This window comes from Mastacembelus armatus, chromosome 6, assembly GCF_900324485.2.
Source record: "Mastacembelus armatus chromosome 6, fMasArm1.2, whole genome shotgun sequence".
Lineage (NCBI taxonomy): Eukaryota > Metazoa > Chordata > Actinopteri > Synbranchiformes > Mastacembelidae > Mastacembelus > Mastacembelus armatus.
This window is the reverse complement of record NC_046638.1, coordinates 8,911,559-8,938,203: the sequence shown is the minus strand read 5'-3', so window position 1 is coordinate 8,938,203 and position 26,645 is coordinate 8,911,559. Positions and strand designations below refer to the sequence as shown.

General features: G+C 40.2%; 1 protein-coding gene across 1 annotated transcript; it reads right to left on the bottom strand.

Annotated features, from left to right (window-relative positions):
• Window positions 1-235: 235 nt before the first annotated feature.
• LOC113132805 (mucin-2-like) lies at window positions 236-24,040 on the bottom strand. Its single transcript, XM_026311147.1, has 47 exons — window positions 23,781-24,040; window positions 23,561-23,675; window positions 23,063-23,153; window positions 22,872-22,978; window positions 22,567-22,786; window positions 22,344-22,469; window positions 21,845-21,962; window positions 21,618-21,756; window positions 21,414-21,518; window positions 21,237-21,306; window positions 21,006-21,143; window positions 20,712-20,876; window positions 20,532-20,626; window positions 20,281-20,407; window positions 19,922-20,177; window positions 19,306-19,355; window positions 19,091-19,191; window positions 18,836-18,987; window positions 18,597-18,735; window positions 18,375-18,482; window positions 18,102-18,281; window positions 17,783-18,022; window positions 17,481-17,637; window positions 17,179-17,307; window positions 16,798-16,948; window positions 16,371-16,414; window positions 16,094-16,282; window positions 12,474-13,390; window positions 7,808-7,901; window positions 6,969-7,183; window positions 6,440-6,611; window positions 6,058-6,302; window positions 5,712-5,895; window positions 5,326-5,530; window positions 5,050-5,228; window positions 4,887-4,956; window positions 3,510-3,646; window positions 3,391-3,422; window positions 3,134-3,302; window positions 2,481-2,585; window positions 2,324-2,364; window positions 1,918-2,040; window positions 1,408-1,506; window positions 1,190-1,318; window positions 931-970; window positions 528-651; window positions 236-413 (listed from the first exon to the last, which is right to left on the bottom strand). The coding sequence occupies exons 1-47, from the start codon at window positions 24,038-24,040 to the stop codon at window positions 236-238; spliced, it is 7,230 nt and encodes a 2,409-aa protein (XP_026166932.1).
• Between the last annotated feature and the right edge of the window lie 2,605 nt (window positions 24,041-26,645).

Here is a 26,645-nt window from a genome sequence, read left to right as displayed (position 1 = left end):
TGAAAAAACATTTAAGGCCACAACAAATCTGCTGTTTTAAACATTTTACTAATATGCTAAAATATCCTTCACTGGACTGTTGATTTTGTTAAGTTGTATGCTTTTAGCTAAAAGGCAGAAATGTATTTTTGGTGCTCTAATAGATTTTGAAGAGGTTTTGTAAATGTTTATATATATATATATATATATTATTTTCCCTTTAGTAAAGCTTAGATTTCAATGTCAGTTTCCTGCATTAATTTGGGGGCTTCTCAGTACATTCAGCGACGTGGCAGCCGCACTTGTCAACTGAAATGTAGGTGTGCTTTATCTTGCTGCCATCAGAGCAAATCATCTCCACTTCCTTCTTGGTGGTAGCCATTTCTTGACAGCATGTGCATTTATGCATCATTTTCATGCTCTCTGCAGAGTACCTGTAAATGAAAACACATATCGATGTAGTCAAACATCCAAAAATTATTCTTCACAAGAAAGCTGGGCAGTAGTTTGTGTCCTGAGCCCTTCAGATAATTTCTCCTAAATCTCACATTGATGAGGATGCTCCACAGGATCCCTCACACGCTGTGATTTCCACAGGCACAACTGACTTGCAGTTGCCTTTCTCCAGATAGACGGTGGTCCTGTTCATTTGACAGTTGTGTCGAGGTGTACCTGTGAAAGACACGTGAATAAAGTATCTAATATATATATATATATCTAATATTCCACGTGAACCTTCAAATATCAACCTGAGACTAGTTAATATGGAATATGAAGTGTTATATTGTCTTTTTTGCCACTGTTGACACATGTTACAAGTAATAGCTGATGATAGAAAAAAACTTTTCACTTGAAAACTTTAGCAAATACCAGGGAGCTCTTGCCAGTGGACACCAAAGAAACCTTTATTTAAACAAGTTTCAGAATAAGTTGATTTAATCAAATACTTACAAGTTTTGCAACAACCATTCATGTCAGTTTGTTCAGTTCCCTGTAATAAAGACAAAATGGACCGTAAAATACACATATACACAGAGAATCATGTGATGTAGTAAATCCATTAAGTGTTTTAATATGTGTTTATTAGACAAATTATCCTGAAATGTGAAATATGAAATACTGTAAAACAGAGGTTCAGTTCAGAGTGACAGAGGTAAGACAGGCTCAACAAATAATAATTATGCTCCTTTGAGGACTTGATTGTACTCACAGGAACACAGTTGTCTGGATCAAATTCAGGACATGTTGTTTGGTTTTTATAGATTATCAGATCATCCTTCACCTTCTGACACTCATACATAACACACTTGTCATCTGGTGGTGACCAAGACTGAGAAGGCTGTTGGAAGTATTGAAGAGGTCAATAAGAGAACAACTCTGACTTAATAACACAATTTAATGTTACCTGCACAGTACATCGCTACTTACCTCAATAATTATAGGAGGGGAGTCTGGGAATTCCATAACACAGCTTATCTTTTTACATGTTCCACAACATTGTCCAGGTTGCTCTTCATACACATAGCCCTGTTTGAAACAAGTCAATGTAGTCATTTAACTTACAGCATGCTCTTACTCAAAAAGAATGAATGCAATTACATTTGTGATGCTAACAAAAATCAACATCAGCATCAATCTCTGGAATTATAGTCCCTGTTACTCATGATAATTTTTGATAATTCCTTTATTGATTCCATTTATTGCCACTTTAATGAAAAGAAATATTAAAGACATCTTAAAACTGGGCAAAAAGGGGAAAAATGCATTGCAATTTGTATGGCTAGATAATAGATATGGAAAAGTTTAGTTTAACCTTTTGAAAAACTGATTACGTAGTGCAACAGTCATAAATACATTTGTAGATTTCTGAAAAAGTGAGTGAAAGACTCTAGATTTCCCATGTTAAATATTTTTGTGTAACACATAATTTCACTGTACCTCTGAACACTCCTCGAAACAGTCTCCTATAACACATGTAATTTCGTTCAACTTGCTGTTGGGATCCTGAGTGTCAGTACAGTGGCATATTTCACATGGGCTTTTGGAGAACTCCATGCCTGGCTGTAAACAATAAAATTTAAAGACTGAATATGTTTAAAAAAACAAACAAAAAACTCAATCCGATCTGATAACAGGATAAAAATACAGAATAGGAGATATATTGATCTTGAATATTAATCAGTAGAGTATATTTATTTTTTATAGAAAGACTTTAACAAGCAGTGTATTCTTACTGTAATAGAGCACACACACATCTTTTATATTTATATATAGATACATATACATATACATATACATATACATATGTATGTATACTTGAGAGAGAGAGTGAGAGAGAGATTACCTTGTACTCGGTTTCATTAAAGATGCAGACACCTTTGGGTACTAGATACAAGAATACAAACAATTATGATCACATTCAAGACTTACGCTTACAGTAGTTTAATTCACGAGTTTTTCACACACCAACACAATAAGATGAAACTTATAACGGAACTTACTACATTGGTAAGAGGGGCAGCAACTATCATTAGACATGTTAATCTCCAACTCGAATCCCAGGTCACACTTCTGTGATGGCAATGAACAGTTGCTCTTATCACATTCTGTTGTAAATAAAATGAAACAAATAATAAATGTCAGATGTAGCAAATGAAATTAGTCAAAGCATAAATAGAAAAAGTGCAAATTCTTATCAATGCAAAATAAAAATGTCTCTTAATTGTGAAAACATGTCTTTAACCGTAGAATCACTGGAAATACTGTTATGTTTAATCATACAGAAAATGCAAAGCAATTTCCTAGATGGTAATTTGATTATAGAAATACAATCTGTAAACCAGTTAACCTGTTAAAGTTATTTTAAAAAGCTGCTCTTCATGCGGGGAGTACCCAGGCAACTTCAAGATCAAGACTTTAGTAATTTAGCATTTCTGTATCGTAACAGAACAATAAGAGACAGAGTATGAAAAAGGAAGAAAATTGCCAAAGCACAGACAAATATATTAATGCCAAGTGTTCTCTGTGAAAACTGCACTGATCCTTGTCATGGAGTGCCCCATTAATCAGTGTTTGAAAATTCTCTTGTCAGGTTTATCATACCTGTTCATGTTAAATCATTATACCAGCCAATGTTAAGTATTCTAACACTCACCACATATCTGTTTCTCACAGCAGTCCACTGTGCGGGTCACCAACACCTCACCCTCCTCGGTACAGGTAACTGGTTCTTGTGTGGCACATGTGACCGGCTTACACTGAACACTCAGAGTGGCCTCATCACAGCTACACTGCTGACAACCACTCTGCCAAGTCTCACCATACTGTTCGAGTAATGCAACAGAATTATTGACTTAACAGCAACAAAAACACTGTAAATGATGAGTAATATACATGTATTGCTGCACTTACCTTTTTAGGCTGCCCATCAGGCCCAGTGCAACCTTAAAGAAGAAACATAAACAATCACTTTAGATGTATATTTATTAATTAGGAATTACATTTTTCCACACCACAGAGCGCGCTCTTACAGGAGGAAACACAGATGTCCGAGTTTGAACTGAACAGAGTCAATCCCTCTGGGCAGAAACACCCCTCCGTGACGAGACAACCTGTGTCCTGGTTGGCGTTTTCAGCCTGGCATTGTTGTGTGTACTTTTCATTGTACCTAAATATAAAGACAATTGATAGTGGAAAAAACTACCATTAATATGATCAGAATTAAAATGGAAATATGTATAATAGAGGGCAGACACGGTACTGATTTTCTGGCTCTAGGGACTGTCATGTAGCCGAGGCTGAACTATCATATACTAACAGCCTTTTGATTTCTTGCAGATAAGGTTTGCATAGACATTAATGACGCAAAGATGATGAAGCCTAATGCATTTGGTGATCTTGTGACATTTCTTTTAGTGCCATGGCAAGGTTGACGTTGTATTTTTGTATCAACAGTAACTGAATTGATTGCAACATTTAGTATTTCCATGTTTATCACAGGATTAACTGTACTCAATCAGGTAATACCCTAACTTTTCATCTAGTGCAAGCATTAACTAAAAATCCTCATTAGTCAAATGCATATCACTGAACATTACTATGAAACTATACTAAAATAATCTAGAGGTTGAGTCATGTCAACTGGACCTTTAGCTTTTAGGTCGAAATGTTTCACCACTCATCTGAGGAACATTCTTGTTAAATCAGAGGGGTCACAAGAGTCTAACATTAGATCCTAACGGCCCTCACCTGAGCTCACTTCTTTTGTTCACCTAACGAGTCTATTAAGACCAGGAAAGTGAAACCAACTCAGGAGAGTGGGTCCATCGACTCTCAACTGATTTACATAGCTCACCTGATGAGTCTATGGGATGAGGTGGAGTGAAACCAACCTGAAAGATAAATTGGAGGTTCCATACCAGCTTTCTCTCAGACTGAAGAGGCTGCACGGATGAGTGGTGAAACATTTCAACCTAAGAACTAGAAGTCCAATTGCCACTACTCAACCTCTAGATAACTTAACCTGGACAACTGAGAATCTTCACAGTCTTTACTAAAATAAGATGAATATGTTATCATGATATTGTCATTACCATGTAAGCATTATTACTATCAGCATGTTAGTATGCATGCTGATTTTTGCATTTAGCTGAATAACAGGCTGACAGAGTTGCTATTAGGACTGTAGACTTGAATTGTTAAAAGACAAGCTCATGACATCCATCCATCCATTATTTATACCCGCTTATACCTAACTAGGGTCAGTGGGATCTGCTGGAGCCTATTCCAGCTCTCTTTTGGGTGAAAGACAGGGGTACACCCTGGACAGGTTACCCACGCAAGCATAGGGAGAACATACAGACTCCACACAGAAAGGTCCCTGCTATTGCCTACAACTGATTGATTACCTTGCGTTGCAAGTTGGTACAACAGTTGGCCCACAAGGTTTATAGACTTTATTTGCAGGACATTTATAGTCTACAATAGAAAAAAAATGGAAAATGTTAAAATGTTGGAAAAACACCATCTTAAAATAACACAGTTTACTTTCTACTAAAAAAACTCTCTTACCGCACTGTCCATGTGTAGCGCTCCTCCAAGGTACACAAACAAATGCTTCAGCACACATCATGGCGTATGCCTCCAGACTGGAACAACCCACGGTGGAATTTGGCATGTGGCAAACATCAAATTTACAGGCCTCATAGAAGTGTGTCGGTGGGACTACACTGTGACATTTCTCAAACACCCTTAATGCACAAATTAAAGGAAGAAGGTTGTTACTCAATATGATACTGCAGAATAACCTGACATTTTATGTGTCATGTTTATTCTGTATATTCTTACTTGCTGATCAAAATTTCGCAAATATTGGGTTTGCAGGGTTCTGGTGTTGGTGTCCGTGTTGGTATTGGTGTTGGTGAAGGTGGGACCTCACAGTAGGGCTTATTCTTATCAGGTACTCGCCAGTGGTTTGCCATGTCAGAGCACGAGGGGTCAATATCACCATTCGGTAATCTGCAGTCATTTTTCCTGTTATTGTCACAGGTACCTTGAAAATAAATATTAACATGGCAGATATTACAGCCAACGTGTTACCACATTTGGTACATGCACTGGCACTTACATATTTCATCCAGCACTGTTTATACATGTTCATCTATGAATGTAACATGCAGCCTCATTTGCTTTTCACCACAATTATGCTAACAGCAAACTGATTCTCTGCTTACCGCACTGTCCCTCCGTGTTGCCATGGAAACGAGAAAATGGCAAATCAATGCTGAACAAAAGTCCTTTGAACATCACAACTGCTTCAATTTCTGGGATTTTTAGAAGTAGCTCGATTGCTGTACTTGTGACAATGAAGTCCTTATTAGAGTAAGTTGGGAAAACCTGTTTGTCATCGACGTACACCTAAAAAATAAAATCAGAAGATTTTAAGACTTATGTTCTTAACAGGCCTCAAATTTCTTTATATTCACAGCATATAACACAAGACAATTATTTTAAAAATGTATAATATAAAATATTCAGATAATTAAAACAATTTAAGGACATTTGCTGGATGATATTTACCAAGTTCACAGTCTTTGGATTTCTCTTCTGTGTAAGAATAATTTTATAGTTTTTGTAATACACTATTAAAGCCTTAGCACAGGTCACAGTTCCAGAGGGATCACAGTTTTCATTGTCTATTATGACCCTGAAATTGTATTTGGGCTGAATCTCTTTGACCAGGACATAAGTGCAGTTTTTCTGGAAGCTGTAATATTCTCCATCAAATGTCACATAGTGAGGATCTCCCCAGCCAGAGCACACACCTGCAAATATTAGATCAATATTACATTTAGTATTACATTCAAGAAAAACTGTTAAATACAAATATTGTATCTTGCCTATAGTGTGTGTCACAGTTTTATGATGTTGCTTAAATGTAAATATTTTCATGTGAACTTACATTTGCATTCATAGTGGAAACAGCAGCCCGCTTCATCATAGACTCTAACTGGTGGCTGCTGATTTTCACATATAGGAATGGTCACTGGTTCACATGGAACATGTTCTGTGATCACTTTACCAGCAGAACATGTGCCTTTGGTGCAATTGTTTTCCTTCCAGGACTCACCATCCTGCAAAATGCAAAGTAGTATTTTTAGCAATCGACAAATATGTATGTACATATGTTGTATTGTGGTGTTGGTGGTTTGTTTGAATGTGGTTTTATGTCGACTTCAGTATGGATCTTTGTTGTGAGATGTTTTAGCTGAAAAACACTCATAAATCACTGTCTTAATGTGGAAAAGAATTTTCATCAAGTGTTGCTGCATTTTACTGTTGATAAATTCACTGACAACTCAAGAGACAAATGAGAGTAGGCACTGAAAGCTACTTCAGAACTAAACTAAATGTAAGCAGTGGTTGGTACATAATGACAGTTTTCAATTTTAATGAACTTATAATAAGTTACTTTAACTGAAGTCATATACCTTCCTAGGTGGTTTCAGATATGAACAGTCAGGTGACACTGTGGTTTTAGCAGCTGTTGTAGAGCCAGTTTGTGTTGTAGTGCTAGAACTTGTGGTAGGCGCTGGTGGAATAGTAGTGTGACATGGTCTAGAAACCTTCTCAACAGTGCATGTCAGACTGCAGTATGCAGTGAAACACCACCCTTCTCCATCAGTTTTATTGTACATGAAGCTCCCTGTATGAGAAAACAACATGACAGTCAGATCAAAATTACTAATTATGTCAGAAAAACTAAACAAAATATAAGAATTGTCTTTATAAGACAATATTTAAAAACACAAGTCTGACCACATTTGATCTGTTTTGGATCTGTTATTGATATAGATTTATTAAAAAAAATAGCATACAAAAAGGCCTGTGATAGACTGTTTGTCTGACCGGGGTTTTTTTCCTGACTCTTAACCAATCTCAGATCAGAGACCCAGTGCAAGATCAGTGTTACAGATAATGGATGGATATAAATAACTAAAGCATAGCAAATATTACTTGAACTGCCACATTTTTTGACCACAGCACTAGTAAGGATAAGGTAATGACCACCTTTTGCAATATGCATAAGGTGGTCATGTATCCCTGTACTGTGCAGGCCAAATAGTAAGACTCCGGATTGCAACAATAATGCTGGAAAACATTTTTTCTTGAACTGAAAACAGCCAGTGAGGTTTGCTGCAATGCTTGTGTTAGATATATTAACCTCAAGTTAAGCAATTATATTTGGATGTATTTGTCAAAAATCTAAAAGATTACAACAGATTTTGTCAAATCTAATCATTTGAACAACGAACAGGACATTTCTTACCAGGGGAGAAAATCTGATCCATGTACTTGCAGAAACATAAAGTTGTTTTGCCAGGTGTTGAAGATTGAAGAGTTGAAGGCATTACAGTTGGAGTCTCAAGAGTGGATGTTGTGAATTCCGGGATTCTTGTAGAAAATAGAGTGGATGTAACTTCAGGTGTTGTTGTTGGGAGTGTTGTAGTTGTAGTAACAGTAGTAGCAGGTGTAGTGGGTGGAGCTGTTGTAACTTCAGGCGTTGTTGGGAGTGTTGTAGTTGTACTACCAGTAGTAGCTGGTGTAGTACGTGGAGCTGTTGTAACTTTAGGCGTTGTTGGGAGTGCTGTAGTTGTAGTAACAGTAGTAGCTGGTGCAGGTGTAGTGGGTGGAGCTGTTGTCACTACAGACGTGGTTGGGGGTGCTGTCGTTGTAGTAACAGTAGTAGCTGGTGTAGTGGGTGGAGCTGTTGTAACTTCAGGCGTTGTTGGGAGTGTTGTCGTTGTACTACCAGTAGTAGCTGGTGTAGTGGGTGGACCTGTTGTAACTTCAGGCGTTGTTGGGGGTGTTGTCGTTGTACTACCAGTAGTAGCTGGTGTAGTGGGTGGACCTGTTGTAACTTCAGGCGTTGTTGGGGGTGTTGTAGTTGTAGTAACAGTAGTAGCTGGTGTAGTGGGTGGACCTGTTGTCACTTCAGGTGTTGTTGGGGGTGTTGTAGTTGTACTACCAGTGGTAGCTGGTGTAGTGGGTGGACCTGTTGTAACTTCAGGCGTTGTTGGGGGTGTTGTAGTTGTAGTAACAGTAGTAGCTGGTGTAGTGGGCGGAGCTGTTGTCACTTCAGGCGTTGTTGGGAGTGCTGTAGTTAGAGTACCAGTTGTAGCTTGTGTAGTGGGTGGAGCTGTTGTAACTTCAGGCGTTGTTGGGGGTGTTGTAGTTGTAGTAACAGTAGTAGCTGGTGTAGTGGGTGGACCTGTTGTAACTTCAGGCGTTGTTGGGAGTGTTGTAGTTGTACTACCAGTAGTAGCTGGTGTAGTGGGTGGACCTGTTGTAGCTTCAGGCGTTGTTGGGGGTGTTGTAGTTGTAGTAACAGTAGTAGCTGGTGTAGTGGGCGGAGCTGTTGTCACTTCAGGAGTTGTTGGGAGTGCTGTAGTTAGAGTACCAGTTGTAGCTTGTGTAGTGGGTGGAGCTGTTGTCACTTCAGGCGTTGTTGGGGGTGTTGTAGTTTTAGTAACAGTAGTAGCTGGTGTAGTGGGTGGAGCTGTAGTAATTGCTGGTGTTGTTGTTGGGGGTTCTATTGTTGTAACCGCAGTGGTAATGGGCTTTTTTTTGGTTGTAGATGTAATGGTAACTATAGGTCTTGTGGGAGGAAATGTTGTGAAGACTGGATTTGTAACTTCCGAAGTTGTGGGAGCTGTAGTTCCTGTTACTTCTGTGGTTGTGGTAGAACTACTTGTTACTGAGGTTGTAGTGGGCACTCCTGTGGTTGTTGGTGAAGTTGTACTTGGAGTTGAAGTTACACATGTGTAAGTACAACATCTGACTCGAATTTCATAGTCAAAACAAATAGGAGGTATCTCTTGGTCTTTGTTATAACAGATCAGTCCATCAGTTGGGCTGCATGTCACATTTTGACCTAGTTGATCTAAAGGTAAATCTGTATATTGTTTTGCTCTGCATTCTATTTTTAGAGGTTCTGTACAAAGACTCAATTCTGGGTTAGTAATTTTGTCTATGGTTTCATACTCTTTGCCATCTGGGAATTGATCAGGGTAATGGTTATTGATCCAATCTGACCACTTACAAACGTAGCAGTCAGTGGGTGGTGTGGTTATTGTTGGGAGTGCTGTAGTTGTAGTAACAGTAGTAGCTGGTGCAGGTGTAGTGGGTGGAGCTGTTGTCACTACAGACGTGGTTGGGGGTGCTGTCGTTGTAGTAACAGTAGTAGCTGGTGTAGTGGGTGGAGCTGTTGTAACTTCAGGCGTTGTTGGGAGTGTTGTCGTTGTACTACCAGTAGTAGCTGGTGTAGTGGGTGGAGCTGTTGTAACTTCAGGTGTTGTTGGGAGTGTTGTTGTGCTACCAGTAGTAGCTGGTGTAGTGGGTGGACCTGTTGTAACTTCAGGCGTTGTTGGGGGTGTTGTAGTTGTAGTAACAGTAGTAGCTGGCGCAGGTGTAGTGGGTGGAGCTGTTGTCACTTCAGGCGTTGTTGGGGGTGTTGTAGTTGTAGTAACAGTAGTAGCTGGTGTAGTGGGTGGACCTGTTGTAACTTCAGGCGTTGTTGGGAGTGTTGTAGTTGTACTACCAGTAGTAGCTGGTGTAGTGGGTGGACCTGTTGTAACTTCAGGCGTTGTTGGGGGTGTTGTAGTTGTAGTAACAGTAGCAGGTGTAGTGGGTGGAGCTGTTGTAACTTCAGGCGTTGTTGGGAGTGTTGTAGTTGTACTACGAGTAGTAGCTGGTGTAGTGGGTGGACCTGTTGTAACTTCAGGCGTTGTTGGGGGTGTTGTAGTTGTAGTAACAGTAGTAGCTGGTGTAGTGGGTGGAGCTGTTGTCACTTCAGGCGTTGTTGGGGGTGTTGTAGTTGTAGTAACAGTAGCAGGTGTAGTGGGTGGAGCTGTTGTAACTTCAGGCGTTGTTGTTGGGGGTGTTATAGGTGTAGTAACAGTAGTAGCTGGTGTAGTGGGTGGACCTGTTGTAGCTTCAGGCGTTGTTGGGGGTGCTGTAGTTGTAGTAACAGTAGTAGCTGGTGCAGATGTAGTGGGTGGAGCTGTTGTCACTTCAGGCGTTGTTGGGGGTGTTGTAGTTGTAGTAACAGTAGTAGCTGGTGTAGTGGGTGGAGCTGTTGTAACTTCAGGCGTTGTTGGGAGTGTTGTAGTTGTACTACCAGTAGTAGCTGGTGTAGTGGGTGGACCTGTTGTAACTTCAGGCGTTGTTGGGGGTGTTGTAGTTGTAGTAACAGTAGTAGCTGGTGTAGTGGGTGGAGCTGTTGTAACTTCAGGCGTTGTTGGGAGTGTTGTAGTTGTACTACGAGTAGTAGCTGGTGTAGTGGGTGGACCTGTTGTAACCTCAGGCGTTGTTGGGGGTGTTGTAGTTGTAGTAACAGTAGTAGCTGGTGTAGTGGGTGGAGCTGTTGTCACTTCAGGCGTTGTTGGGGGTGTTGTAGTTGTAGTAACAGTAGTAGCTGGTGTAGTGGGTGGAGCTGTTGTCACTTCAGGCGTTGTTGGGAGTGCTGTAGTTAGAGTACCAGTTGTAGCTTGTGTAGTGGGTGGAGCTGTTGTAACTTCAGGCGTTTTTGGGGGTGTTGTAGTTGTAGTAACAGTAGTAGCTGATGTAGTGGGTGGAGCTGTTGTAACTTCAGGCGTTGTTGGGAGTGTTGTAGTTGTACTACCAGTAGTAGCTGGTGTAGTGGGTGGAGCTGTTGTAACTTCAGGCGTTTTTGGGGGTGTTGTGGTTGTAGTAACAGTAGTAGCTGGTGTAGTGGGCGGAGCTGTTGTCACTTCAGGCGTTGTTGGGAGTGCTGTAGTTAGAGTACCAGTTGTAGCTTGTGTAGTGGGTGGAGCTGTTGTCACTTCAGGCGTTGTTGGGGGTGTTGTAGTTTTAGTAACAGTAGTAGCTGGTGTAGTGGGTGGAGCTGTAGTAATTGCTGGTGTTGTTGTTGGGGGTTCTATTGTTGTAACCGCAGTGGTAATGGGCTTTTTTTTGGTTGTAGATGTAATGGTAACTATAGGTCTTGTGGGAGGAAATGTTGTCAAGACTGGATTTGTAACTTCCGAAGTTGTGGGAGCTGTAGTTCCTGTTATTTCTGTGGTTGTGGCAGAACTACTTGTTACTGAGGTTGTAGTGGGCACTCCTGTGGTTGTTGGTGAAGTTGTACTTGGAGTTGAAGTTACACATGTGTAAGTACAACATCTGACTCGAATTTCATAGTCAAAACAAATAGGAGGTATCTCTTGGTCTTTGTTATAACAGATCAGTCCATCAGTTGGGCTGCATGTCACATTTTGACCTAGTTGATCTAAAGGTAAATCTGTATATTGTTTTGCTCTGCATTCTATTTTTAGAGGTTCTGTACAAAGACTCAATTCTGGGTTAGTAATTTTGTCTATGGTTTCATACTCTTTGCCATCTGGGAATTGATCAGGGTAATGGTTATTGATCCAATCTGACCACTTACAAACGTAGCAGTCAGTGGGTGGTGTGGTTATTGTTGGGGGTGCTGTAGTTGTAGTAACAGTAGTAGCTGGTGTAGTGGGTGGAGCTGTTGTAACTTCAGGCGTTGTTGGGGGTGTTGTAGTTGTAGTAACAGTAGTAGCTGGTGTAGTGGGTGGACCTGTTGTAACTTCAGGCGTTGTTGGGAGTGTTGTAGTTGTACTACCAGTAGTAGCTGGTGTAGTGGGTGGACCTGTTGTAACTTCAGGCGTTGTTGGGGGTGTTGTAGTTGTAGTAACAGTAGTAGCTGGTGTAGTGGGTGGAGCTGTTGTAACTTCAGGCGTTGTTGGGAGTGTTGTAGTTGTATTACGAGTAGTAGCTGGTGTAGTGGGTGGACCTGTTGTAACCTCAGGCGTTGTTGGGGGTGTTGTAGTTGTAGTAACAGTAGTAGCTGGTGTAGTGGGTGGAGCTGTTGTCACTTCAGGCGTTGTTGGGGGTGCTGTAGTTGTAGTAACAGTAGTAGCTGGTGTAGTGGGCGGAGCTGTTGTCACTTCAGGCGTTGTTGGGAGTGCTGTAGTTAGAGTACCAGTTGTAGCTTGTGTAGTGGGTGGAGCTGTTGTAACTTCAGGCGTTTTTGGGGGTGTTGTAGTTGTAGTAACAGTAGTAGCTGATGTAGTGGGTGGAGCTGTTGTAACTTCAGGCGTTGTTGGGAGTGTTGTAGTTGTACTACCAGTAGTAGCTGGTGTAGTGGGTGGAGCTGTTGTAACTTCAGGCGTTTTTGGGGGTGTTGTGGTTGTAGTAACAGTAGTAGCTGGTGTAGTGGGCGGAGCTGTTGTCACTTCAGGCGTTGTTGGGAGTGCTGTAGTTAGAGTACCAGTTGTAGCTTGTGTAGTGGGTGGAGCTGTTGTCACTTCAGGCGTTGTTGGGGGTGTTGTAGTTGTAGTAACAGTAGTAGCTGGTGTAGTGGGTGGAGCTGTAGTAATTGCTGGTGTTGTTGTTGGGGGTTCTATTGTTGTAACCGCAGTGGTAATGGGCTTTTTTTTGGTTGTAGATGTAATGGTAACTATAGGTCTTGTGGGAGGAAATGTTGTCAAGACTGGATTTGTAACTTCCGAAGTTGTGGGAGCTGTAGTTCCTGTTATTTCTGTGGTTGTGGCAGAACTACTTGTTACTGAGGTTGTAGTGGGCACTCCTGTGGTTGTTGGTGAAGTTGTACTTGGAGTTGAAGTTACACATGTGTAAGTACAACATCTGACTCGAATTTCATAGTCAAAACAAATAGGAGGTATCTCTTGGTCTTTGTTATAACAGATCAGTCCATCAGTTGGGCTGCATGTCACATTTTGACCTAGTTGATCTAAAGGTAAATCTGTATATTGTTTTGCTCTGCATTCTATTTTTAGAGGTTCTGTACAAAGACTCAATTCTGGGTTAGTAATTTTGTCTATGGTTTCATACTCTTTGCCATCTGGGAATTGATCAGGGTAATGGTTATTGATCCAATCTGACCACTTACAAACGTAGCAGTCAGTGGGTGGTGTGGTTATTGTTGGGGGTGCTGTAGTTGTATTAACAGTAGTAGCTGGTGTAGTGGGTGGAGCTGTTGTAACTTCAGGCGTTGTTGGGAGTGTTGTAGTTGTACTACCAGTAGTAGCTGGTGTAGTGGGTGGACCTGTTGTAACTTCAGGCGTTGTTGGGAGTGTTGTAGTTGTACTACCAGTAGTAGCTGGTGTAGTGGGTGGACCTGTTGTAACTTCAGGCGTTGTTGGGGGTGTTGTAGTTGTAGTAACAGTAGCAGGTGTAGTGGGTGGAGCTGTTGTAACTTCAGGCGTTGTTGTTGGGGGTGTTATAGGTGTAGTAACAGTAGTAGCTGGTGTAGTGGGTGGACCTGTTGTAGCTTCAGGCGTTGTTGGGGGTGTTGTAATTGTAGTAACAGTAGTAGCTGGTGCAGATGTAGTGGGTGGAGCTGTTGTCACTTCAGGCGTTGTTGGGAGTGTTGTAGTTGTACTACCAGTAGTAGCTGGTGTAGTGGGTGGAGCTGTTGTAACTTCAGGCGTTGTTGGGGGTGTTGTAGTTGTAGTAACAGTAGTAGCTGGTGTAGTGGGTGGAGCTGTTGTAACTTCAGGCGTTGTTGGGGGTGTTGTAGTTGTAGTAACAGTAGTAGCTGGTGTAGTGGGTGGACCTGTTGTAACTTCAGGCGTTGTTGGGAGTGTTGTAGTTGTAGTAACAGTAGTAGCTGGTGTAGTGGGTGGACCTGTTGTAACTTCAGGCGTTGTTGGGAGTGTTGTAGTTGTACTACCAGTAGTAGCTGGTGTAGTGGGTGGACCTGTTGTAACCTCAGGCGTTGTTGGGGGTGTTGTAGTTGTAGTAACAGTAGTAGCTGGTGTAGTGGGTGGAGCTGTTGTCACTTCAGGCGTTGTTGGGGGTGCTGTAGTTGTAGTAACAGTAGTAGCTGGTGTAGTGGGCGGAGCTGTTGTCACTTCAGGCGTTGTTGGGAGTGCTGTAGTTAGAGTACCAGTTGTAGCTTGTGTAGTGGGTGGAGCTGTTGTAACTTCAGGCGTTTTTGGGGGTGTTGTAGTTGTAGTAACAGTAGTAGCTGATGTAGTGGGCGGAGCTGTTGTCACTTCAGGCGTTGTTGGGAGTGCTGTAGTTAGAGTACCAGTTGTAGCTTGTGTAGTGGGTGGAGCTGTTGTAACTTCAGGCGTTTTTGGGGGTGTTGTAGTTGTAGTAACAGTAGTAGCTGGTGTAGTGGGTGGAGCTGTTGTAACTTCAGGCGTTGTTGGGAGTGTTGTAGTTGTACTACCAGTAGTAGCTGGTGTAGTGGGTGGACCTGTTGTAACTTCAGGCGTTGTTGGGGGTGTTGTAGTTGTAGTAACAGTAGTAGCTGGTGTAGTGGGTGGACCTGTTGTAACTTCAGGCGTTGTTGGGGGTGTTGTAGTTGTAGTAACAGTAGTAGCTGGTGTAGTGGGTGGACCTGTTGTAGCTTCAGGCGTTGTTGGGGGTGTTGTAGTTGTAGTAACAGTAGTAGCTGGTGTAGTGGGTGGAGCTGTTGTCACTTCAGGCGTTGTTGGGGGTGTTGTAGTTGTAGTAACAGTAGTAGCTGGTGTAGTGGGTGGAGCTGTTGTCACTTCAGGCGTTGTTGGGGGTGTTGTAGTTGTAGTAACAGTAGTAGCTGGTGTAGTGGGCGGAGCTGTTGTCACTTCAGGCGTTGTTGGGAGTGCTGTAGTTAGAGTACCAGTTGTAGCTTGTGTAGTGGGTGGAGCTGTTGTCACTTCAGGCGTTGTTGGGGGTGTTGTAGTTTTAGTAACAGTAGTAGCTGGTGTAGTGGGTGGAGCTGTAGTAATTGCTGGTGTTGTTGTTGGGGGTTCTATTGTTGTAACCGCAGTGGTAATGGGCTTGTTTTTGGTTGTAGATGTAATGGTAACTATAGGTCTTGTGGGAGGAAATGTTGTGAAGACTGGATTTGTAACTTCCGAAGTTGTGGGAGCTGTAGTTCCTGTTACTTCTGTGGTTGTGGCAGAACTACTTGTTACTGAGGTTGTAGTGGGCACTCCTGTGGTTGTTGGTGAAGTTGTACTTGGAGTTGAAGTTACACATGTGTAAGTACAACATCTGACTCGAATTTCATAGTCAAAACAAATAGGAGGTATCTCTTGGTCTTTGTTATAACAGATCAGTCCATCTGTTGGGCTGCATGTCACATTTTGACCTAGTTGATCTAAAGGTAAATCTGTATATTGTTTTGCTCTGCATTCTATTTTTAGAGGTTCTGTACAAAGACTCAATTCTGGGTTAGTAATTTTGTCTATGGTTTCATACTCTTTACCATCTGGGAATTGATCAGGATAATGGTTATTGATCCAGTCTGACCACTTACAAACATAGCAGTCAATGGGTGGGGTGGTTGTTTTTGGGATTACTGTGGTAGTGGTAGGTTCTCCTGTGACTGTTGTTGATCCTGTAGGTATAGATGTTGTGGAAGGTCTCAGTGTAGTGAAGGTGAGAATTGTTGTCACAGCCTCGGTTGTAACAGTTGGAGTGGGAGATATGTGAGTTGTTGTTGTGCTCTGTTTTTCTATGATCGTCAAAAAAGAAAAATACTGTGTTATTCATAAAATAGGTCCGAATTAGCAGAACAGGCTTATACTGGGAATTGGGCTGCCTTTCTTACCAGTTGTTGAAAAAACAAAAGGTGTTGTTGTTGGTGTGGGAGTAGTAGTTGTCTTGCAATATGTAATGTTTCTATTAATATTTCCATTGCTTCCACAAACAGCAGTGATACATGTTCCATCTCCATCATGTGTTTCATAGACAATATCTCCATACTTGTATATACGTCCTTTATATGAGCAAGTGCAAGCTGTAAAACAAAAACAGTACATTACATAAATGTTTATCTTTTCAAGAACAATCATCACCATAACTATAATATGATTTATTCTATTCACCTTGAACCTCATAGCTGCACTCCATCTTTGTTGAAGAACAGTAACTGTAAAATGAAGAAACTCACCATTAAAATATGTAAAAGTATTCTATGTATATTCCTTGATTTATGCTGATTTTTTATTTTTGATAACTGTCTAAGTATAATTTCATTTACATAGTGTTTTCCCCGACACACAATTAGTAAAATGCTTCTGGAAATACACAGCCTGAAGTTTCCCATGCTAATTATTATTTACATCCATATGTCATCAATTTAACTTCTTTTTTAAACACTACACACTTAATGGACACCAATTCTGCTACGTTTTGGTACATGGCCCCAGATTCTGGATATAGGGGAATGAAAGTGTATACTATCATAATAGAACAGTTATTGTAAAAACATTTTTGAAAGTTTTTGACTTTTCAATTAGGAAAGTTTCATACCAACTGTGACAATTTTCCTTTGGAGGCATTAACTCCCCTTCTTTATAATGTTGTCCTTCATCATCATAACAGCCACATTCTTCCTTTGGTACACACTTCATGGTAGCTTCTTCCAAATAAGGTCGATTAGGAGGGCAGCTTGGATAGCAGCCTTAAAAAGTTACATATTATTGTGAATTGCAAAAGTAAAACAGAGTAGGTGCAGATAGGAAGTCGACCTTAAACCTTGTGATCAACTCAAAGTGGTGAGACAGAATAAAAAAAACACCATCAATAACACAGCAGCAAACACAACTTTTTCTAAAGTCCAGTTCTGTTTAACTGTGGGGCTTTACAGAAAAACCTGCATGTATGGGCATTCACATGCTGTGTTATATGTACCTTCTAATGGTGGGATTTTATTGTAGCATACTCCAGAAGGATTCCTGCATGTTTTCATGCATGGTTTTCCACAAGGCTCATAGTGCCACTCACACTCCCCATCAGGGTTGTAAAAATCACAGAATAGAGCTAAAGAAACAAAAGAAAAGAATATTAGTAGAGAAGTCATCATAATAAAATGACATGAAGGCTTCATTTGTAAACTTTCTAATTAAAATAAAAATGTTCACTCTGACAGGTGATGCTAATGTACATTGCATTATCTATTGATCTCCTCTCATTAATACAGATGTAACACTCACGGCAAATTGTGGGAGTTCTCCATTTGACGCAGGCTCCAGCCTCATTACAGGCTGCTGCATAAGCTGCTACAGCTGCACAGAAACATTCACAATCTCCTCCTGTATTGCAGGCACATGTGTCGCTCACACAGGCATCATAATAGCTTTGGGGGTCCACCTTTTTAAAAGAGGCATTGTAAGAAGATGCTGAATTATATTCTGGTAGCTAGAGAAAGTCATTGTGTTGGCAGGTAGCTAATTGCAATTACTTTGCCTGAGATTATACAGACATGCCAAGTGTGATTGTCTAGCAGCTTTTTTACCTTTGAATGGCAGGTAGAAAATACTTCACTGTTGATAATGCTGCAGTGTTTTAATGCCCACGCCTGCCTGTGTGAGTACAGACTGCAGGGATTTTTTGGTGTGTCTGTCATAGGACAAGTAGGCGACACTCTCCAGCTGTTTCCAAACTGAAGTGGGTCAACTACAACTTCTTTGTTTCTCCTGGTGAAATCGTTTTTGATATTCCCATCATAATTCCCACACAGGCCACAGACTTTGCCCTGGGATGAAATTGGATTTAGTTAATTTAGAAAATGGCAATTAACAATAATCAAAGCACCTTTAAATTTGCTCACCCACCTTGAATGCAGAGTTAAGTTTGATCAACAGTGTTGTCCTCCTATTCCAGATGAGAACAAGCCCATTCTTTGCCTCAATGACAAGATATATACCCATAGTGTTGATATGATAGGGTATGTCCACCCCATTACTTTGTTTGATAACTCTGACATTTTCCTCTGAAAGAATAATTTCATTGTTCTGAAAGAAACAAAAGATACTCATTTGCAATGCTGCACAATTATTTTCAAATGTTACAAATGTTCTTCAGTCATTTATATTAGGGCTTTATACCCCTAAGAAAAGCTTGATAGCTGTGGAGCAGATGCTTTCACTTGTTCCACATGGGATGCTTTCAGTCAGAATCCTGAAGGTGCCATCTGTATCATTCCCACAGTGATCCTGCAAGATTATTAATATTAATGTTATTAATGATATTAATGTTGTTATTAATACCAGTATTACAGGACTGACTTTAAACAATTAACAAAACCCAAAAGGGAGAACATATTATACCTGAGCAAAGACGTAGCCACACTCCCCATTGAAAGAGAATCTCTTCTCATCAAAAGTGATATAATGGCCTTCTCCATAAATGGTACAGGTTCCATCACATTCATCATTTGTGCATTCCCATTTTCTGCTTTTGCAAGTGCTGTGATATAAGAAGATGAAGTAAAGTCACCATATATATCTCCCATTATAAAAAGACACAAAGGTGAATTGACACAGCACTACATCACCAAAAGACTCACCATTTATTGCAGTCCACATTGATAGTCTCTCCAGACTCATAGAGTTTTCCATTATATGTGCAGGGACAGGCCTCCTCTTTAATACAACCTCCTTTGCCATCTGACAGCAGGCCAGCAGGACATACACAGCCTGATACACACTGTGTACTGACCTATACAGTGTAACAGTAAAGTATAGTTTTGAACATGTGAGGCTGCTGCTTTAGTATGAGCACAGTGGTTAACAGCGATCATGAACCAGCATCACATTCTTACACAGTCTACGTCCAGTGTCTGGCAGCTTTTCTGACACTCTGATCCCAGGTCACTTGGCTTTGCACTGGAGCAATTGAAGAAAACCATTGGACTGGTGCATGCTGAGGACAATGATAGTTATGTTAAAAAAGGTACTACTTGGTATGCATGGTGTTGCTCATGTATTGCTTGGTATTGAAAGAATACTAAGATAAACCTGAGTGCTTTGTACCTACATTCATTTATTGGGCTTCCTGTACAGCTTAATTTTCCATCATGGCAGGAGCTGAAATATATTGAAAGAAGGATGAAGTGGACAAAGGAGAGGGTATTTTCATTTAACTTTTTTTGCAGTTGTGGCTCGATTTCATGCTCATGAAGAAACATTCTTGCAAAAAGTTACTTTTCTTTTTACGTCACACACAGAGACTGGTAGCAAGTAAAGTGTGTCCAACAGTCCATTTCCATCAGAGGAGGAGATTACTAGGAACTGGAGATTATTACAGCACATACCTAATAAAAAACTTGCATACACCTGGACAAGTATCTGATTTACCACAATACACAATCCTCATTTACATTGGCCATTCAAAGATCATAAATCACACATTACTATTTACAAAACTGGGGATGAACCACTGTCTTGAGCAAAAATGCATGGACACATGAGGTCAAACACAGACACTTATACCAATCAAACGAAAGCAAAAACTAATAGGCAAATCTGTTTACAAACTATAAAACAATTTATCAACAATGAGAGCACACGTAGCCTTGTAAACCTTTATACAGTAAATAAATGCCCACAAAATGTTCTGTTTTCATTTTACTAGAAAAATTTTCGGTCCTCACCAAGATTGTCCATGAACTCTGGCGACCTGGTTGGCGTGCACCACTGTGTCTCCGAGATAACAAGAGCACTGTGAGGCTGACACACACTCTCTGTTCTCATTTAGGTAAGTTCCTTCAGCACAGCCGCAGCCATCAAGGGGCGTAAATTCAATGCCGCATGTTAAGTCTGACTGACTGAGAGAGCGACATGTACGACCACAGCTTGTCATCTGGTATTCATACACAGAATTGGAAGGACAGTCACTTGTGTATTTCTCTGTGGGAAGGGAAAAATAAATCACTCAATGTTTGAATAATAAACAGATAATTGATGTAGAGGTTTAAGTTATTTCTCATTTGATAGTTTGACTTCAACTTACGGCACATGCTGTCCCTCCACCCGTTCAGAAAGACACCTTCAGCAGCACAAGCATGGACATAGGAGGATATGGCAGCACACATGGAGTCCTCACTGTTTTCACCATTACAAGTGTCATAAATACAGGACTGCAAAGAGAAGCAGCAACATGGTGAATTAATGCTAAAATTGTGCAGTTGTGTAAATATGTAAAATATTTAAACACACATACACACATAGACTAGACTGCATACAAAATTAATCCTTACTTACAGCTCTATAGACCTCTGGGTTTATTTTAGAATGGCACCGGGCAAAAATCCCGTTTGGGTCAGACAGTAAGGGGCACCAGTGTTTGGCATATTTCTCTGCAACAGCAACCAAACATGTTTATCAGTAGAGTGTCAAGAATAACATGACGTTATAGTGTGAAGCATAATATATGTGACCTACCTTTGTCTATGCTTAAAATGCAGGGGTCTCCAAGTATGTTTGTCACATCAGGGCAGTTTGTTTTGGTCCTCCATGTGTTGGCAAAAGTCCAGGCTGTCCCTTCAATTAATCCAGTTGTGGTTCTGAAGTCATCAGCTTCTACATCATTAAAATCTCCACAAAGGCCTGCAAAAAGATAAAGATACTTAAAGTCCCTGCAACCCTGGACAGAACATGGACTGATGGATGGACTTAATAAAAGCTTCACTGAAATTTTTTAGCTATAATCAAATGTAGTCAAGAATTAAAACACACCCTGGAGTTTTCCTTTGTTGGATACACTGGCTTTGATGTAGAGCTGCACAATGGGTGTGAGCTGGATCTCAAGATCAAGTCCATAGGTGGTGTGGATTACAATGAAGAATGTTGAAGGGCTCCAGATTGTGATGTCATCTGTGGGGAAAAAGCATTTACCATTAATTAGACAGTGTTTTAATTTACTCAAACTGCTAATATTTCACAGGAAAGTGAACAAAAACAAGTCACCCATGGTAAGAGGCAGTTGAGACTGCACTTTGTTATAAGAGACCTGGCCATTGGCTTCAATTACGATCATCTGCAGGAAGAAAAATGACAAAATTACTATTAAAACCATTAGGAAACACACAGACATGATCCTTCTTCTGTGGTATAGAGGTGAAGTACAATCTACTGTAATGTTACCTTCTGTTGAGGCAGCAGCAGAGTGACTGCAGTCAGGCAAGATGATGTATCTGATTTTTCACATTTAACCAGGTCACCAAGGACACTGAAAGTGCCATTACTTTCCTAAAGTCAAGAAGATAAAAATATACATATTTACAATGGTCTTATTTCCATATAATTTACTTCTGTGTTCATAGATTAGTTTTATTTTGAAGGGCTCACCTTGGAGAGAACAAAATTGCAGTCTCCATGGAAAGTAAAAGTTTTACCATCGTAGGTGGAGAAGTGGGAGCCACCCCGTATGGAGCAGATACCTGGACAGTCCATTTCCATACAGCTCCACTGACCATTAGTACAGGTGCTGACAACACAGTTTAGTAGTTTAGTTCAACTGGACAGAGCATCTTAAACATGTTGTGAATGTACAAATTATATTGAAAAAAAATCACCATTTTTGGCATGCATTTGAATATGATTCCCCTGGTTTGTATGGCTTTCTATTGTGTAAGCAGGAGCACTGATCAACAGCAACACAGCCACTTTGTGTGATGTCGTCAAAGACAGTCCCTTGGGAGAAAGATAATAAGATGTTAAACCATATATGTGTGAGTATTTCAGAATAAAAACTATACTAAATTGCGATACCTATCTCCATACACTGGCGGTGATACATATGCAGCAACTAACAGTGCAATATGATTCACAACCCAGTCTTGATGCAGCGCATTCACAACCTTTTTTTTTCATGATCTGTACAGCTGTTCTCTACAGTAGTATTGCCTATGATTTAGCTCCATAATTCTGAACACTAAATCTTACTCCATGTCAAACAAAATTAAAAGAAAAAAATCAAATAATTTTATAGACTGAAATCAAAAAACACTAACACATCTGCTGGCCTCCTTACTCCTGCTGAATCTATGCAGGTTTTAAAATCAGGGAACTTACCAGATGGACAGAAGCATCCATCTACACAATGATCCTCACACATCTGGCTTCTCTGGGGGTTGCTGCAGGTGTCAGTGCAGGGGCTACCACATTCTTTATACTCCATGTTGGATGGGCATGTTTTTCCTATTCAACATAAAAATACATAAAAAAAGATTTAATAAATAACTACTGTGAAAACATCAATGTATGAACGTGCACATTTCCTTGTCCCTGTTCTTACCACACAGTTCTGGGGTCTTCCATTGCCCTGGTGTACCGCCTGCATGAGCGCACTGACGGGAGTACTCTGAGATGGTCGAACACAAACACGAATTACTGCTGCTGTTACAGTTGCACTGGTCCAGCAAGCAGGCTCTCATGAAGGAGTCAGTATCAATCAGGTTCTGACAGCTGAGGAAAGCAGGTCCTGACAGCAGGCGCTCACAGAGAACAGCCCCATTCTGTGGGTCAGAGTACATGACGTATTTCAATTCTCTATATTCTATATAAAATCACTTGAAGACAATGTATTTTTACATATTGTACCTGATTTGTACAGGGCTCATCCTCTGGAGAAGAGTTTTCTTCACAGTTTTCTACTGGATCATTGACTTTCCAGGCTGTTCCATATTCTTCAGGAGTTACAGAAAACCCTGAATCTAGAGGAAAAGAGGCTTTAGCAAATACTGATTTTGTATATCTTCAGTTTGTTATGAGTTTTATTATTTAGTATTTACCTGCTTGGATGAACTCATCATAAATCGGGACTCCGTTGAAGTCACCACACAGGCCACAAGTCTCATTCTTGAATTTTGCATCTAGCTCAACCTAAAAAAAAAAAAAAAAAAAAAAAGAAAGAAAAAATTAGATTTCAAATAGTACACAAATTAACAAACATACATTGCATATACACTATATTATTTTAAACCATACATGATTTAACTATACTAAACCATAAAAATACTTTAATCATGTCAAGTAAATGGAAATCAAGTTCCAGAGTCTAGTTAGAATTCAAATACATTTTTCAAATTACTTTGATTACAGATTAAATGTATTTTAATAGCATTTTGAACAAAAATGGCCCAGGATTGTCCATTGTCAGGTGTCATTTTAAAAAAACTATTCAAATCAAGAAAGCCACTGACACAATAATGAAATTGTATCTTTCTGACAGTTTTCTTCTTCTTATTTTTCTAGTAAGCTCTATAGTAATATATAGTATATATACATACCCAGAAAGAGTCTTGTTGATTCCACAAGATGACCAGACCCAGCTTTGCCTCAATTTTGACATAAGACTGAGTTTTTTTGATTGAAATGCCAGCCTGGCTGAAGGGTAGAGTGGCACTGGAGGGGACAGAAATCATTACAGTTAGATGATAATGCAGTAACCTTTACTGTAATCAGTCCATCAGATGCCAGTGAAAACTTCCATTATCAAAACTGACTTACAGTTTCTCATTGACTTTGATGGCATTGTCAGCTAATTCCACAATGACCCCCTCCAGTCTCATGGTGACTTTCTTAATGGTGACGACCCCATTTATCTCCTGCCGCCTGAGCTGAATATTGAAATTCTCATAGCTGCCCTTACACTGGGATGCAAAGACATAGTTGCAAGTGAAGGGAAGCTGGAAGTAGTCTCCATCAAACGTCTTAAAATGGTAGTTTCCCCATGTACTGCAGAACTGGTTGTCGTGAGAGGGTCTCATTTCTAGTTTGAAAAGACATATGCAGTTATTGTGTTGTATTTGTAAATCTAAATACACTGTAAATGATGTTTGATTCTTTACATTTCATATTTTTAAAAAAATTACCTGTTATAACTGGCACTTGAGTCGCCATCTGAACCATCACTTAAAACAGAACAAAGGCATAAAGTCTTTAAACATCATTGTCGTCAACAGAAATTCTTATATCATGAATTTTCTTTAAGAAAACATATTAATTTTATCAATATTCCTCTTTACTGAGACTGCAGGACATCATCATGGTTGATCAAGGTTTCAGCTTAGTACAGTCTTTTATGCATAGTATGCAGATCTATCTATAGTATGCAGATCTCTGGTGTCCCCTTGTTAGTACATACCCATGTTGGCTGCAGACAGCCCAGTGCAGAGGGTGATCCATGGTATCACCCACTCAAGTGGCATCCTGGCCATTCTCATCATTCTTGACTGATCCCTATCCTAAGTGGAATGGTTGAGCCAGTGGGGACCACACTACCAGTACCAAGTAATATAGTTCTTTGGGTGTTTGCAGTTTAGGAGGGGTAAAAGAGGGTGTAAAGCCTTATGGTTTTTGTCACCATTGAGATCACACCTGTTAAAACAACACTCAAACATCTCCATCGGACTTTCTCATGATTTATCCTTCACATCACTTTCAATCTCCGTACCTCTATTTTGATTTTGATCTTTACTTTATACTTTAATCATGGCGCTTGTGTCCTGTGTTTTGAGAGATGAGCAATTTTTATACATAGTTAAACACGAATTGTGTACCTTTCTGACCTTAGCGGATAAGCTGTGGGCTGTGCCTTCATAGTTTGTTTTTTTTTTTTTTGCTTATATATCAAGTAAATATTTGACTTAGGACTTACAGACTAGGTAGGACCTACTAGGTGGGATTATAATTATTACAAAGTTAAACGTTAGGCTTCATAGCCTCTGTCTCACTGTACAAACTAGTCCAGTGAGAGTTTGGGGGGGCAGCGTCATGTTCACTGGACAAACAAAGGAATTAAAAACTATAAATTCAGTAGCCCTGCATGCATTCAGTGGAATTTAAATTGAAAGTAAGAAATTAGTTATGCTTACAATATACAATTTGTTACTCAGTTGCTGATAAAATTGTAATTACAGAGAACTGAGATTATTTTCTTTGACCAACCTAGACAAACCTAACTAGACAAATACTGAATGTAGCATTTACTGCTAAATATAAACACTAAACACTTTTGTGTGGGAGTAACATATAATGAGCTTTTTTATATCTGCCTTACCTGCTTCCTATCCTCCTCTGCAAACCCCACTACAAAATAATGACATATAAACTCCAAATAATAATCTTAAAAAAAATGTTTATCTTAAAATTGTTCTGTACTATTACCTGCTTAGAAGAGAAATATTGTAATGACTAGAAACATGAAAATACACAATAATTTTTTTCATCTATTTATACTTAAAATTTAAGATTCCTATGTCCTAATATGAAATATTGTTATTATTATCATTCTGGAGCAGTCACTGAGTGTACTGCTTGCACAAAACCTAAAAAGTAATGTTAGGTCCAGTTCTTCCCTTCCTGATACCCAATCTATGCAATAGCAATCCAGTATAATAATATAAGTGTGAAAGGCAGGGGTACACCCTGGACAGGTCATCAGTCCATCACAGGGCCACATAGAGACAGACAAAGACTAACAACCTCACACACTCACACTCACTCCTATGGGCAATTTAGAGTCACCAACCAACCTGACATACAGTGGGTACGGAAAGTATTCAGACCCCTTTAAATTTTTCACTCTTTGTGTCATTGCAGCCATTTGCCAAAATCAAAAATGTTCATTTTATTTCTCATTAATATACACTCAGCACCCCATCTTGACAGAAAAAAACAGAAATGTAGAAATTTTTGCAAATTTATTAAAAAAGAAAAACTGAAATATCACATGGTCATAAGTATTCAGACCCTTTGCAGTGACACTCATATTTAATTCACATGCTGTCCATTTCTTCTGATCCTCCTTGAGATGGTTCTGCTCCTTCATTGGAGTCCAGCTGTGTTTAATTAAACTGATTGGACTTGATTAGGAAAGGCACACACCTGTCTATATAAGACCTTACAGCTCACAGTGCATGTCAGAGCAAATGAGAATCATGAGGTTGAAGGAACTGCCCAAGGAGCTCAGAGACAGAATTGTGGCAAGGCACAGATCTGGCCAAGGTTACAAAAGAATTTCTGCAGCACTCAAGGTTCCTAAGAGCACAGTGGCCTCCATAATCCTCAAATGGAAAAAGTTTGGGACGACCAGAACTCTTCCTAGACCTGGCCGTCCAGCCAAACTGAGCAATCGTGGGAGAAGAGCCTTGGTGAGAGAGGTAAAGAAGAACCCAAAGATCACTGTGGCTGAGCTCCAGAGATGCTGTAGGGAGATGGGAGAAAGTTCCACAAAGTCAACTATCACTGCAGCCCTCCACCAGTCGGGGCTTTATGGCAGAGTGGCCCGACGGAAGCCTCTCCTCAGTGCAAGACACATGGAAGCCCTCATAGAGTTTGCCAAAAAACACATGAAGGACTCCCAGACTATGA